The sequence below is a fragment of the Prunus mume genome, linkage group LG2, assembly GCF_029339155.1.
Source record: "Prunus mume cultivar Tortuosa linkage group LG2, ASM2933915v1, whole genome shotgun sequence".
Classification (NCBI taxonomy): domain Eukaryota; kingdom Viridiplantae; phylum Streptophyta; class Magnoliopsida; order Rosales; family Rosaceae; genus Prunus; species Prunus mume.
Genome location: NC_142699.1, coordinates 12596599 through 12612174, shown reverse-complemented (window position 1 = coordinate 12612174; position 15576 = coordinate 12596599). Strand labels below are relative to the sequence as shown.

Below are 15576 nucleotides of genomic sequence, written 5' to 3'. Positions count from 1 at the left end.
TTTTTAGATCAAATAAGTTGAACAAAGACACCACCCCCATTATATAAAGCCCCCAACCCTTTGTTGTTATTGCAATATGCATGGAGAGAGAGAGAGAGAGAGAGAGAGAGAGTTCTTTGCTGCTTGTGTAACTAATAAATAGTTAGGTAGGTTTCTCATTGTTCCTTATTTTCTCTTCTTTTTTCTGTTTTCGGTTTCGATTTTAGATTTTTTGTTTTTTTATTTTTTTTGTTGTTGCCCAGTTCAGTTTCTTTTTGAGTGTAGAAAGAAAGGAGGACGATGAGGATAACAATTTGGTTCGCTCGTCGTGCGTAATGGCAAAATTGCCTTGCCGATACCATTCAATATTTCTGAGTCCTCCTCTTTCTCTCTCTACTCTACAGAAATGTAATTTTACTTTTGTTCTCAAACTTTCTTCTTCTTTTTTCTCCTTTTGTAAATTGTTACCACTCACTGAGTCACTATCCATTATCAGAGTTGAAATGTGGAGAAAGGTCAGAGAGAAAGAGAAACAAAGCATCATGGGTATATATGTAATTTCAATTTATTTGTTTTCCAGTTAGCTTTCGTTGTACCATATCAGAGTTTAGTTGTCTAGTAGGTTTTCTGACTCATTATATGCAAACACTAAAATATATATGAACTCTGAATGAGATAAGTTCTGGAGAAGTGCAGTGATTTTTCCCCTGGAAAATTTTGGTTTCTGTTTAGTTTGGGCAAAGAGCTCGTGCGGGTGAAGACAAGTGCCCATTGTCTTCAATCGAACGGTTAAGAAATACTTGGTTTTATTTTTAGTACCAAAAGTCGTTGAACACGAGGATAAAATAAGAATTACTAAAAAAATACAAAGGAGTTTTTATTTTCCTCGCATAATTTGCCATGAAGGATAATAAAAGAAGTGAAAAAACACTTGAATTAACGCTTAAATTTACAGAGAGCAAACGAAATGAGAAAACACTTTACAAACACGTTGACATTTCTGCTACACTTACTGTCAAAGTACAAGATCTAAGTTCACATACACAAGTCTATGCTATTATATAGGCTGAAGACATGTAATACACATTCGCAGCCATGTAAGTTTTGATCATGTCTCTCTATTCTTTTTAAAGTACAACGCTACCACAGATGTTCTAAAACTATTAACCACTGATTTTTATTGCACCTGACCTCTACCACCAATCTGGTAGGATTCCAAGCCCCTTGCTGTGAGCATGATGAGCATGAGCTGGTGCTTACCCGGAACTGCTACGAGAGGTGCCCCCTTGGTTAGCCAAGAAACGAACCACGACACAGGTAATATTGTCTGCACTTCCTCTCTGATATGCTTCCCGCATTAGCCTCTCTGCTGCCTGCTTTGGATCCTGAATTGGTTTGATCATTGCGACGGCCTCCTATAGAAATAAGGTCAAGAACCAGTCAGGGTCATACCAAGTCATCTAATCGGTTTGCTAATTGTAAAAACAGTGTATAATCGCAGCAAAATAGGGATAAAGGACAGACATCCCAACTATATACTCAGAAGGATTGATTACTGTTTGGTTAGTCAAGTAGTCAAATACAGAACAAAAAGTTTTAGGCTCTAAATGCATGCTGTCATTCACCCTCCATCATATCAAACGTATGGCAGAACAGTAAAAAGAAAAAGAAAAAATGAAAATCATGGAAACCTCATTGGTGACAACATCCCACAGTCCATCACTAGCAAGGATAAGGAACTCAAGAGAGTTGTCAATCTTTTCCTCCTGCCAAAATAAAGCAAGTTAATAAAATATGCCGAGAAGCTAGGGATGGAAGCAGGCAATGGAAACCACAAGGCAATACCAATCAACAAATTCTTCAAATCACATAGGACTGGTATTGATAATAAAGAACTCAAAATGCAGTTAATCAGACAAATATTCTCAGTGTCTGAGATTAACACCAATCATGAAAATTTTAAAGTTTCTATGAGAATCGTGTTTTCCGCAAAAGACTATACATCCTTGAACACCCATATGTCCGTGTGTATTGACAATCAAGTATCAGCAAAACGAATCAAACCTGGATTTCAGGATCAGCAACGACATACTGCTTCAACAGCCTATCACCAAATGCACGAGAAACAGCGAGAACACCTCCGACTCTCCAAGTTCCTGTTGATACAATCTCCGTCATCAAGAACGCAATCATCTACCAATTCATGAAAAATCTTCAAAACAATGATAAACCTTACCAGCCCACATTACAAATCCTCCTGCGTCCTCAATCCGTTGCCGCTCATCAGTCTGGTCTGGCTTGTGATCTCTTGAAACAGCTATAGCTGCAAGATATAACAAGATAATATTACAGAACCATGAAACATGTGAACATTTTATAGCACAATACTGTCATTCAACAAAATTCTCTACAACCATGAAGTTCCAGCATACATATACTTTTAGCTCGAATAATGTGCTACCATTAAAGAGCTAAAGATATCATCAACACTCTCTCTCTCTCTCTCTCTCTCTCTCTCTCTCTCTCTCTCTCTCTCTCTCCGTGGTTATACCATCTAGCAAAACATACGACACAGGGCACAAAAGTCATTCAACCCTCGAACTTGCAGTCTTTGATACAATTATTATGCTAAATCACAACTGAAGAGGGAAAATCTTCAAAGTCTTACCGTTACCACCCCTGCATATCACAGCTCTGGAATCCCCAACATTCGCGACAAGCAAACGGTCACCAACTAGGATCGCAGTGGAAGCAGTTGACCCAGCATCTCTATTCTGATTATTTTCTGATTTCAGAAATTCAGAGTCTGTATGGCTGTATGCATCAGCTGCAGGAACAGGAAATTAAATGCTGTAATTTATTTATTTTTTCGTAAGTAGAAAACTGAAAAGGATTAATTAGAAAGCAACCAAAAAATTGCAGGCTACAGGTAAGAAGTGACAAACCTATAGCAGATTTGGTGTCCGAGATAAATTTTGGATGCCTGATCAAATTACTAAAAAGATTTTGCTTGACATATTCAGCAGCACGTGCACCCCCATGACCTGATTCAATATAACGCAGAATTTTTCAGTGTCACCTATCTTCTTGCTTTCAAAAAGTTTGAAAGTATATATGTACAAACACAATATGAGTAAAAGCGTTTTCTGTGTATGCTTATGTACAAATGCTCCATATGAATAGCGCATGAACTATGACTGGAAGAATCTAACTAATTAATTAAGACTTACTAAGAAACTAATCCAACAAGAGAATAATAGAAAGAATGATTACATATACAGTCAAACCAGATGGAAATACAACAGAGCTGCTGCTCCATGAAATACTAATCAAATCCGATTAGCGAGTTAATGTGAATTAAGCATGTAGAGCTTGAAGTATCAGAATAGAGCCCCCAGAGGTTCATCTGGTCAGAAGATCACCACCACAGTGTGGCAAAGACCAAGATTTCCATTATCCAGCTAGAATAGCTCGACCCCATGCGTAAACTGACAAGTTGATCAAGGGTGAGATCTCAACTTTGACGCAAACCGAAACCCACTCAACAATTAAAATCACATAATATCATACAAACAACAATATTATTGAGTGAGCAAACAATAAACCAAAGAAAAGATATGAAGATTATATCCACACTAGAAGGATGAAAATTGGCAAAGATTTAATACATATCCACACCTAACAGCCATCTGCATAATTGTGTATGTAAACGATGCTAAGCACGATATATTCACACCTATCCCTGTGTGTGCACGGGCCTGCATGTGTGTGTGTGTGTGTGTCTGAGAGAGAGAGAGATATACCATCAAAAACTCCAAAGAGACCAACTATTTCTCCCTCAACACCATCAATTCTTGTCTCATAAAAGTCTTCCATAGAAGATCTTTTCCCCGGAGAGCTTGCATATCCATAACTGAACTTTCCATTCTGACTGTTAACACATTTAACATCACACATAGTGAGACTAGTCCGAACCATTGTAAAAAATGACATGTAACAGAAACAGTAAAGAATTCAAAGGTGAGTATCCATATCCAATTCCAATAGCATTTAAGAACCAAATTTTAGGTCAATGCAGGAAGGGAAATAACCGTAACTTTTTAGCAAAATCCAATGAGGTAAATGTTTCCAAAATGAGTTCCACGCTCACGCACGTGGAGATTAAAAACAAATACATATTTTGTCACACAATTATAATGCCAATGAAAAGCTTTTTCAGCGTGTCCACAAACGCAAAATTCCAGACAGCATTATTTGGAAGATCCAGCAAACCAGCAAAACAAAAACAATGCTTGGCACAATCCTTATGTTTGGCGGTGCCGAACACGACAAACGGTAATTAAGGCAGACGTAGCAACACGGGTGCAGCCCGGACACGACAAAACATAAATTACAAGTTTCTGTGATCATGCATGTCATATATTTTCCCCTCTGTTTTTGTATAACACTTGTTAAATGATTGATGGACCTAAATTCTATCACCCTTTACCAAACCATCCAATTAAATTGAGATAAATAACATAGCTCAGGTCTAGTGCAATAGCCAAATCAACGAAAATCTTCCCTAAAAAATAAATATCACCAGGACCAGAATTCATAGGTCATCTCATGAAGGTATATAATACAATAAAAGCATCATACAATCCAAATTACACACCAAAATTTCCTCAAAACTTAGACTTATGCATGAGATCAGACAAAAACCCAAATTCAGAATTGCTTCCTCAAGAGCTTCACAAAATAAATGTACCCAATAAATCACAAGTCAAAATAATACATGAAATAAAACACAAACATAGGTTCCCATAAAAGAAAATGCTACAAAAGGAATATATGACAATCCATAAAAAAACATACCAATTGCAGAGACTCCAGATCCAAACCGAAAAAACAGAAATTGATAAATGGGAGAGTTCAATAACCTGAGCCCCCCGCCGCTTACAGGTGGGTCGTCAGCATGAACCTGGGTTGAAGGTGACAAAACGGAATTGAGATAACCCATCTTCTTCTCGTTGCTTGAATTTTCAAATTGCTCGCTTCTTGTTTCTTTGACCGAAATTAGATATTGTAGAAAAACAGCTACAGTGATTGCTATATATAGAGAACAAATGATATGAATGACACGACCTATTGTTGCACGCCAATATAGCTCAAATCACTCCAGGAATATCATATCCGAATCATAAATTGCTGAGTTTAACCTGCATATCACGCGAAAATCAAAATTAAAAACACAAATTCTACACTATATTATATAATCATTGAAAAAAAAAAGAATAAAAAAAGTTGAGACGCAATATACGGATCTTGATGTTCATCAACATGACAAGAAACACCTTGGAGATGAGGAATTGGAAGAGAAAATTAGGCGGTAATTAAGATGAAATGTGAAAGAGAGAGGGAGGGGAGAGAGAGTACCTGAAGAAAGGAAATGCCATAGAGAGAAGTGACAGAGAGATAGAGAGAGAAATTAAAAGGTCGTCGAAGGTAAGAAAAGGACGACGAGAGTGAGAGAAGCCAAAGCGGATTCTCTTCTATTTTTGGTTTCAGTTTTTGCAAACGCAAGCAGCAGAAGGAAGCAACCAATAATTACTAAACTTTTTTTTAATGGAATAAAAAAATTCACAAGATAATTTCAGAATTAAAAACTGTAATTTTAATTTAATTAAAAATGATTAAATTGGGGGTTAGTTAGTTTCTTTTGTTGGGTTGTAAAACTGGTGGCGAGGAGCGAGTCACACGCGTCGCCCCAGCATGAAGCGAGACCGAGTCAAATCCCTAGCAATCCAATCTTGCAAGCAAGCAATGGGAGTGTTTTTTAACTTGAGGTCAATATGTATAGTTGAGTCGATCAGCATTTTGTGCGTGAAGATTAGATCAATGGACGGGCGGTGGAATTATTACAACAAAATTCTAGAGATAACACAGCTGCATAAAACGAGCAACATTAATTAAACTTGTTTTTATGCTTTGAAATCTCAAAATTAATAAGCCAATTTTCCTTTGACCAGTGATTAGTCCTCCGATTAACTTATTCTAACATAACAAATTAATAGGATCAAATAGTAGTCAACTAATTTGGAGTTAGATAAGATATTTTTTTTAATACAAGCGATGTTGGTCTCCCATTATCTGTTTGTTCCCCTTTTACTTCAACTTTTTTGGGCGCTCTTATCCGAGAGGCTCTATCTTGTAGTTTTCATTTTTCGTATTATTAAAATAAAAATAAAAAAGGGAGGGAATTTGAGCACCAGACCTTAGGTGCTAAATGGCTGCTCTTAATCACTTGAGTTATGGGGAGTTAGATGAGATATTAAAATATAGAAATGTGCATTACAACTGTAGTTGCATGGATCACAACTTATGTATATTTTAGGTTTCAATATTTTTCTAAACGTCAACAACTACCATGGTTTGCAAAGGCCACCGATGTAGTTATTTTAAGCAAAACCCCACATTTTATCTTCTTCCACCGAACTTTCAAAACACCATCAATGATGTGCATGTTAGTAATAAAAATTGTATAAAAATGTCAAACACATACCATTTCATAATCACTTTTCTTAAAAAAGAAAACAAAAAAACAAAAGGGAAGAGCCCTTTCTAACTCTCTGGTCTATCCATCCATAAATTCAAAACAATCCGAAATGAACAAGGACAAAAAAACTCACAAATATCCACCGACAAAAACTAGTGAGTTGCATATTCATCAATGCATACAAGAACTTTCTCTTGAAGAGGAGTTGTCTCCATTTCTCATACTTGTCGAAGTTTCACATTCCTTCACCATCGCGAATATAAATTATCTTGAGACTAACGAGGGGTCAATTTCAATAAATGAGAGCTTTAAGATTCTCTCTAATTTTCTCTGGTTCACCTTAATTCCCTTGCGATAAGGTCACCAGGCATAGGCCGGTGGCCCGGTGAGTGCCCCATGGCCATGGTCGAAAGAGTTCTTGAAAGAGCGAGCCTCTACTAAATTTTGAGGGTCAAAACTAAAGAGAATCAAATGGACAAGAAGCAAGATATGAATGGTTGAGGGTAAGCAATCAACTCTTTGAACTCGCACAGTGGGTTTCAAGCAAACCCTCAACTTCACCACAAAGTTATTGCTCGACAAGTATTCCTCTTTTCATTTTGAGTGCGAAGTACTCCTTAAGTTATATACAATCATGGAAACACATTGCAAACGGGTAAAAAAGGGTTGCAATGAAACTTGAATCAAAATATACTATAATTTCAAAATTCAGAAGAGCTGCGGTTTTTTGCCGTCTTGTGCAAAAGTCTAGATATACAAACCCAAGTAGTTTCTGGGATTTTGCCTTTTAAATGAATGATCAGCGATGAAAGAATGTCTAATGTAAATCTATGAACCTCGGGTGTGAGTGCCATGCGTACAAGCATTTCTGTCCACACCTCTGGGGCCAACTTTACAGCTTGACGGAGATACTGAAACCCATTTACGACCCTTTTGAGCGTGTCGTGTCCCTGCGAAAAGAAGAAAATAACGGATAATCAACCTCACCATACAAGATGCATGCTTCCTAATCCACTTGCTTATCAAATTATCTATTATGGAGGAGTAGAAACACAATTTATAGAACAACCTCAGACTCAGGTGAGCCTCTGGCTTCAGGCTTCTCGTCGAACATGCAACCGACAACTTCATCCTCAAGAAAAGCATCAGCTGCATGAATTATATCCCGAACAAGGAATACACGCACCCTCTGACCCTTCTCAGAGAGAATGAAGCGTAAAAGATCTTCAGTGGCGGCAACAACAGCATGCATGTCAAATGATTTACTTCTCAACGGATTTGGAGAACTCTCCCCAGAATTAGGGTGCTCCTCAGCAGACTCAGAAGCCTGTTCGGATATTGCTGCAATCTGGAACAAAAAACAGACGCCTGGTAAAAACATTGAAAGTGGATAGAAATACAAGTATTTGACTAATTCATATTATAGTAAAAGTCAATTATCAAAAAGAACTTTTTACGAGTAATATCTTCAAAATAGAAGGGAAGGGATGATATGCAGTAAACTGGCTTGGGGGATCCCATATGTGAACAATACTCCACTCCACTGACATGTACACAAGGTTATAATGTATTAACCAGGTCAGTATTACAAAATTTAAGTGTGTAAGACAATTTGCAGATTCATTTAAGATTAGAGTCCTCATGAAGCAGAAACAACTATGTGAACTTTAATCGTTTAAAGGACCTTTTAAAACTATGCTCATGAAAATACATACGTATCTGTCTAGTTATGTGCAAATACACGATTCTATTTATGCATCAACTATGCTAGATTATGGGAAACAAAGAGATTAGGCAACCTACCAGGCGTTCTAGCCTATTCCACCTTATGGATCCATCATTACGTATGAGAAGCTGTCTTAAAATTCTTCTCATGTCAGGATTTGGGTCAGCCAGAAGTCTTCCAATCACAAAAGGATATGAACTCTCAATGACTTTGAAAGCAGGATCGAGGACTTTGGCAGTGCCTTCTAGTGATCCCAGGGCCCTTATCACCAGGGCATAGTCCGGAGGAAGAGAGAAGTTAAATTCATACATAATATCATAGAGTTGGTCCATTATTCCCTGTAATCCATTGCAAGAATTAAATTGAAGGGCATACTTTTACTGAGTGGAGAAGTGCCCAACAAGGAGATAAGCAAGACAAGAGGATGTCAATTTCATCAAAAAGTCAACTAGCAGAAACTAGCATTCGTATGTTCATTTAACTATATCCAAGCATCATGTTCATATAGATTCAAAGTAATCTACAGAATATTATACGTAGTTCATTATTGAAAAGAAAAAAAAATTTGATATGCTGATGCATGCTCTTAAATGTGACTACATACAAGTAGAAAAGAACTAAGAAGTGTGCATATATTGCACAGATTTCTCAGTTGAACATCTAATTATAAGCATTTGAGCCTTAGTCCGACTAAGAAAATTCCCATTAGAGGTCCTAGCCACACCATCTCAATTTAAGTAAGGTCACATACTGTTAAGATTCAGAATGAACAAATTGGATACCCCTAAATGCCATATGCATATGAATGAATTTCCAAGTTCTTAGAGCACAGGAATAGAAAAGTTGGCTGCCAACTTCCTTATACATCCCTTGAGCCAGGAAGGACATTCCTTTAGCCCATCATGACAATGTGCTGCAAAATGCCACAAAGATGGCTGAGCGAAAAATGGAAAAAACAAGCAAAAAATTGTGAGAAGCCCTGCATAGATTAACATAAGTGATGGCATAACTTGTATCATCCTAATATCCCTATGTTGAATTCCTTATCTAAAACAACTATTGAAGTGAACAGCCATATACAAACATGTTCTACGTGGATATACAAAACGAGCAGAGGCAAAAACCTGGAAATCTTGAGACTGTCTAGTCCGGTCACTAAAGGATGCTTGCAAGGCATCGGCAACTGATTGTACATCAACCCCTTCAGGAATAAATCCCAAAGAAAGAAAGTCATTTGCCAAACCCAGGGAGTCACGATTAACAAAGTGCACAAGCTGAAAGAAACAGAAACTTATCAACCAACACAACCATAAGTCAATATACAGAAAAAGCTAGCAACACCATATATACAAGAATAAGAATGCACAAACTGCATAACAGAACGAGATACAAGTGATTTAAAACAACACCATAATCATGAGGTAACCAAATACAAATTTTTTTCTTTCAGGTGTCCATATATATAAACTCCCCTAGCCAAGAGGCCAAGAATATGAAATTTTACATATAAGTGATTTAAAAAAATATCAAAGGGGGTGCAATCCTCCTACCTTTTTCCCAAACCTCCCATACAATTGAACAGTTAGGTTCTCATTTCGAAAAAGGATATCATTTGAGGCAGGCATACCCTTACACTGACAAAATGCCATATATGCATATTTAAAAACTCTATTTTGAAGAACATCTATAGCTTGACAATAATTTGATCTTGTGCCCTGAGTTAAAAATAATTCAACAGCTCTTACCACTTGAATAAGTCCAACACGATAATGTCGAGGAATTTCACCCATCATTCCAAAATCAAAATACACAAGAGCACCACTATTAGTGGCAACAAGGTTACCAGGATGCGGGTCGGCATGAAAAAATCCCACCTCAAGCAATTGTCTCAAAGAGCAGTATAATCCCTAGAAGAAGAAGCAAAACAGGATGAGAATTTTGATAATAACACAGAAAAATCATGTGCAGTATTACTACCTAAGATACAACTGGAACTCGTGTTCCACGCAAGTTGTTGCAGGAGCATCTAAATAGACCTAGCTAGCCCAATAAGCCTTTGGACCAGTCCACTAGTCACCATTTCTCTAGTTCTTTATCTGAACATTATGAGTGACATTTATTTTGTTTCATGTTATGTTATTACAATAGAATACAGACCTGTCCATTCCAAGTCATTTAAAAAGTCAGTGTAACGAACATGTGAGTTTCTATTAAGTATGCATGGCTTTGGTATAAACATATGTAAGGACAGGGCTATGGTATTCAAGTTTTGCTATAGACCTAGTACAAGATGTCTTACAAGTCACTTTAGTTAATTTTTCCCAAGTATTAAATCCAATCAGATCTGGACCTTTCTAGGTTTTTTAAACCAAGAAAACTTATAATTTAACTGTTCACAATTAAATTATTTAACTCTGTATGTGTAATCTACTGCCTAATACTTTATTTCCTATTTCTACAGTGGCACAAGTGGAAAAACAAATCATGGAAAACTGCCACTGCACATATATGTTGAACTATTCGCGCCAAGTACCTGGTCAATTAGTTTTTTTCTGTTCAGGCCAGCCATCTTTAGGGCAACGTCATCAGTAAGCTTAATTCCATCAATCCACTCCATTGTAAGCACACCCTTACGGGTAAGGTCCCAATATATTTTTGGAACTTTTATAGTGTTTGCCTCTTTATGTTTAAGAGTTCTCCTAGCTGTAGGCTTTGAATCACCTTTTTGCCCATCACCTGTCCATCATAAAGAAGTTCTACTGATATAACAGCTCAATTTGCAGACATTACACATAAAACAGAAGATGACAAATTGTTCTCTAAAACCAATCTTACACAAGAATTGCCATTTGGCATAGCACAGTAATTATCATGGAATGCGTACTAGCTCTTTCAAAATGAGCCAAAGCACCAACTTATATAATAAATTAATTCCTACAACTGAAAATATAAATCATGTTATCTAACAATTTGCCCAATTTGTATTTTTCTGAACAAGAATCCATGGCAAAACAAGCAATTTATTAGCCCTCAAATAGTACAAATACAGAAAATTGAAATTCAAACAGGCCGAACATGGATGTGACCGGTAAAGATGTTTAGGCACATTCCGGACAGAAATTCACTACAGAATGTTCCTACAAGAGAAGATGCCCCAAGAAGCAGGCAATCCTGTAAACACTGGTGAGAGTATTATATATTATTGAGTATAGTATTCACATAAAGAACACATGCACTTATTACACATTCAAGAAAACTTACTTGGGCGTGAAGCATAGAGAGAAGCAAAACGGTCAGCATTTTTTGCCTCTCGGATGTAATCAATTTCATCAAACATATGCCTCACCTGTTCATTCAATAGGGACCATAAAACACCGAACATCAGTACACTGTCAATGTTATAAGAAACAAAATGAAGTTGAACAAAGAAATGGGAAAACAGGAGGAAACTCTACTGTGGGGGAACAATGATAGCATATGTTAGAGAAAAGTTTGGAAAACAAGAGGAAACTCCACTGTAGGGGAACAATGATAGCATATGTTAGAAAAAGTTTTCCATTTTTATGACAATCACCGACTTGGAAAACACATCAATAGGTGTGCACACATGTATACTTGTGAATGCTAGAAAAAGAACCCAAATTCTACATTCTCAGACATAATGGAGATTTAGAGAAATGATAGAAGTCACTCTACATGAGATGAAATCCAGAACGCTCACCATCTCATTCACTGCTACAAGTAGATCTTTGCGGGCCTTAGCAAATCGCTTTAATTGGCCCCCGATCATATGGAATAATAAGGCATCAAGGGTCAATGCAAGTGACATACCAGGCCTTTGTACTTTAACGGCTACCAGCTCCCCAGAGTGCAGGTGAGCTGCAAAACTTGAAACAACAAAATAAACCATTCAGCTTGTGAAGTGTATACATATTTTTCTTGAACATCACTGTAGGAATTCAAGAGACATGCTAGCAAAAAGTTTTGAATGGGATGCTGTATATGAGCATATACATCGAAGGAAATTTTTTTCTCCCATTAAGAAAAAACAGCTCTCTAACCTTTATAGACCTGCCCCAAGGATGCTGCTGCAACAGGCTCTGGGCTGATGTCAGCAAAAAGTTGTGAAATGGGACCACCCAGCTGAGATTCAATAGATTTAATTGCAACACGCGTTGGAAATGGCGGTATTTGATCCTGTTATATAAGAAAATGGTTTGATTAGAATGAAGAAGTAAAGAGATCTATGATAGTGGAAGCTATAACATTTCATCACATAACCCACTATCACAGGGGCTCATGGGAGGAAGAAGCTAGTAACCTGTAACTTAACAAGCTCTTGGCAGTATACAGTTGGTAATATATCTGGCCTAGTGCTCAAAGCCTGCCCGAGCTGTAAATTCAAACATAATTGGGTAAACTAGGTACATCTTGCCATCACGAAATAAGATATTGAATGATATAAGATTGGCATTCATTAGATGTTATTGCTCATTCGGGGAAAAGGGTGTATTAAAAATTTCATAACAAAGAAAGTGGCTTGCCTTGATGTAGAAAGGTCCCAAGTGGATAAGAGTTTGCCGAAACTGCAATAAATCACATTAAATTTCAGACGGTTGCGTGTTTTAAATCATGAAAAAAGGATTTCTCATTTTCCCATTGGAGGAAGAAATGAGGTATATGCTAACTTTTATGACAGTCAAAATGTGCCAAACAGATAAAATGGAACTACTACTATTAGTCTACGGATATCCAAAGAGGTAATTTGAAGTATAGGATTTGGGTAATGCTTCCAGATCGTAGTGCTTGCACATCAGCTACAAGACACAGACACATCATCACTAAAGCAACGTAAAACTAAAAGAATATGCAACACAATGGCATGTAAAATAAATAAAGCATCTGTCAATTACCTTGACGGCGCGTTTTTTTATGTCATGGACAAAGCATTGCCAGATTGTCAGCTTCAACACATAAAATGAAACAATTGCTGCTCTATACAAAGCCAAAAATGGACTTTTGGAGCCATAAGCTCCAAGAGCATGCCTAAATTGAGTTTCTAGTGATTCCTTCCTCAACTTTGCATACTCTGCAGTTGGCCTTTCACCATGCACGCTGGTGGAAATACTGCATAAAAAATAATGAAGAAAATGAAGCATTTCGTGCAAGAGAAACAAGTGCCTTGAATTCCCATCACTGAAGATACTCAAGATAGTCATGAACTTACCAATGTCGTTGTAACAACTGATATGGAAACCAATTATCTTGTTTCCATCTAATTTCAACATCCTTATGGTATCTCAATGGTATGCATTTTGGTATAATGGTCTCCATATTTCTGTCATTACGTAAAGCTGCACCCAAAAAAAAACCCAATACGTCACTAATAAGTGAAGGCTATAGAGACAATTACTGGTATCATAATCCACGAGTGTAAATATCACAATGAATTTAATGAGGCAATTAGGTGATCCATGTGGTAAACTAGTCAAAATAATTAAGCAACAAATCGACAAATTAGCGAATAAGCAATTGAATTTTACGAACGCAATTTTCTTCCCGCATTTTCTCATCAACCAAATAGAGAACAAGTAAAATCCCAAAGCAAATGCGAGGTAAAGCAGAAGGTTAAGAGCGGTACTTTGGGATAGCAGAGTGACATGGCGGTGACGCTTGAGCGTAGCAAAGACATTCCTCATCGGCGGCAAAATTATAGAGGAAAGCAGAGCTCACGAACCCATCACAGGTATATAGATTTGCAGCGAAACCGTTTGTAGTAATGCTCCAGTGATCACAGAAAGAGGAGGGAGATTGGTTAGACTTAGAGACCGAGAAAGCTGCCACGTTTACCACCGTACCTCTTACGGACACCACAACAGTGAACCGCCTATGGGGGTTTTAGTTTTATTTTCGTTTTTTGTTGGATTTGGATTGGATAAGACCCTGGGCCGTGAGCCCATGAGGCTGAATATTCATTGGGCTCAAATTCGGGTCACACTGACCCGACTCTCGCTCCCGTTCCCATTTGCCTGTGTCACGTTCCGCTCGTCTCTAGTAAACTTCATCAGTACAGTAAACCAGCGAAATTGTAAACCCTGATTGATTGCTGTGCTCAACTCCCCATCTCTCTCTCTTCTAAACCCTCTGATTTCGATCGAATGGCGAATCCGCAGCAGATATCTCTTCGGCCGTGGATCCTCGAAGCAGTCCCGTTCATCGTCGTTCTCCTAATAGTAGCTCACGTCCTCGCTTTGGTACTCTCAAAACTTTTCCATTTCTTTATTTTCTTTTCTTTTTGGTTTCAGCTCCTAGGGTTGGGATTCAATTAGACTCTGATATCTGATTTTCTCTCGTTTTGCATCATGTTAGGTGTATTGGATATACAGACTAGCTACTGAGAAAGAGAGGCAGCCCCAGAGGAGAAAAGCACACTAAGGAACAGGTTGATTTGTGAAAAATAAAATGAATATGAAAACCCTAATTTGTTGATTTCTTGTGTATGAATGTTAATTGAGTTAGCAAGTCATTGCAGTTACTGGTCTGTGTACTAATTAATAGGTTATGGATTGCTGGGAATTGATGAATTACACGGTTTAAGAATTGGCAGAGACCCTTTTGAATCTGATTGTTGTTAAAATTTATGTCTTTTTTAGTATTTATTTTCAGTTCTGGTTCAGAGTGTTTTTTCATTCTTTTGAGTATAGGCTGTGCAGTTCTCTATTAGATTGTTTGTGCAAGTTATAAGTTCAATGAGTTTTACAAATAGCTTCATTTTGGTTTCTTAGGAAATCCAAGCAAGAGGAACGAACATTCTGTTTGATTTTTGTGTTATTTCCCATCTGTATCTTTCATATGCGTTTGATTCAGTTGCTGAGTAATTTGAGGAGGAAACTAAAAATTAATGCATTGTGACAGTGTTTAGTTGTTTGAACTTTATCCTGTGTTTGAGAAAGGATTTCCAGTAAGTATTGACCTCCCTAGAACCGTACATAAGTCAGGACAAATAGAATGTAATTCATCAAACTTACAGAAACAAGTTGAAGATGGTGTCATGGCTCTTGATCTGTGTTACTAGTGCCACACTTCCTGTCTTATATTGAACACGGAGCATTTCACATTGCAAGAATGTTGGGATTAATGGTCTAGGCTCAGCCCCATGTCCGGATGATCTGTCCTTACACGGGCATGCTAAACTGGCTTCTCCTTCATTCTTAGACTTTGGTAACTTTGGTATTGTGTTTCGCCTGCTAATCCAATGATACGGAGATTAACGTTTTGTACATGCTGTTTGGTTGAACTCTAATGTTATACATGATTGATTTTGTATTATGGA

At 37.4% G+C, this 15576-nt stretch overlaps 3 protein-coding genes across 3 annotated transcripts; 1 reads left to right on the top strand and 2 right to left on the bottom strand.

Moving 5' to 3' along the window:
- Positions 1-887: 887 nt before the first annotated feature.
- LOC103320688 (putative protein phosphatase 2C 59) lies at positions 888-5553 on the bottom strand. The gene is made up of 9 exons (XM_008222400.2): positions 5398-5553; positions 4902-5180; positions 3783-3910; positions 2925-3023; positions 2648-2806; positions 2216-2302; positions 2044-2135; positions 1671-1745; positions 888-1394 (listed from the first exon to the last, which is right to left on the bottom strand). The coding sequence occupies exons 2-9, from the start codon at positions 4979-4981 to the stop codon at positions 1236-1238; spliced, it is 879 nt and encodes a 292-aa protein (XP_008220622.1). The 5' UTR covers positions 4982-5180; positions 5398-5553; the 3' UTR covers positions 888-1235.
- A 1630-nt stretch (positions 5554-7183) lies between these two features.
- On the bottom strand, positions 7184-14120 carry LOC103320689 (Protein kinase superfamily protein). Its single transcript, XM_008222401.3, has 14 exons — positions 13885-14120; positions 13471-13597; positions 13157-13370; positions 12788-12829; positions 12565-12636; positions 12305-12440; positions 11965-12122; positions 11505-11589; positions 10777-10979; positions 9989-10150; positions 9368-9517; positions 8321-8581; positions 7587-7865; positions 7184-7467 (listed from the first exon to the last, which is right to left on the bottom strand). Exons 1-14 carry the CDS (start codon positions 13940-13942, stop codon positions 7219-7221), a joined length of 2196 nt encoding a protein of 731 aa, XP_008220623.2. The 5' UTR covers positions 13943-14120; the 3' UTR covers positions 7184-7218.
- Positions 14121-14294: 174 nt separating this feature from the next.
- On the top strand, positions 14295-14884 carry LOC103320690 (uncharacterized). Its single transcript, XM_089045801.1, has 2 exons — positions 14295-14497; positions 14613-14884. The coding sequence occupies exons 1-2, from the start codon at positions 14402-14404 to the stop codon at positions 14676-14678; spliced, it is 162 nt and encodes a 53-aa protein (XP_088901927.1). The 5' UTR covers positions 14295-14401; the 3' UTR covers positions 14679-14884.
- Positions 14885-15576: the final 692 nt, after the last annotated feature.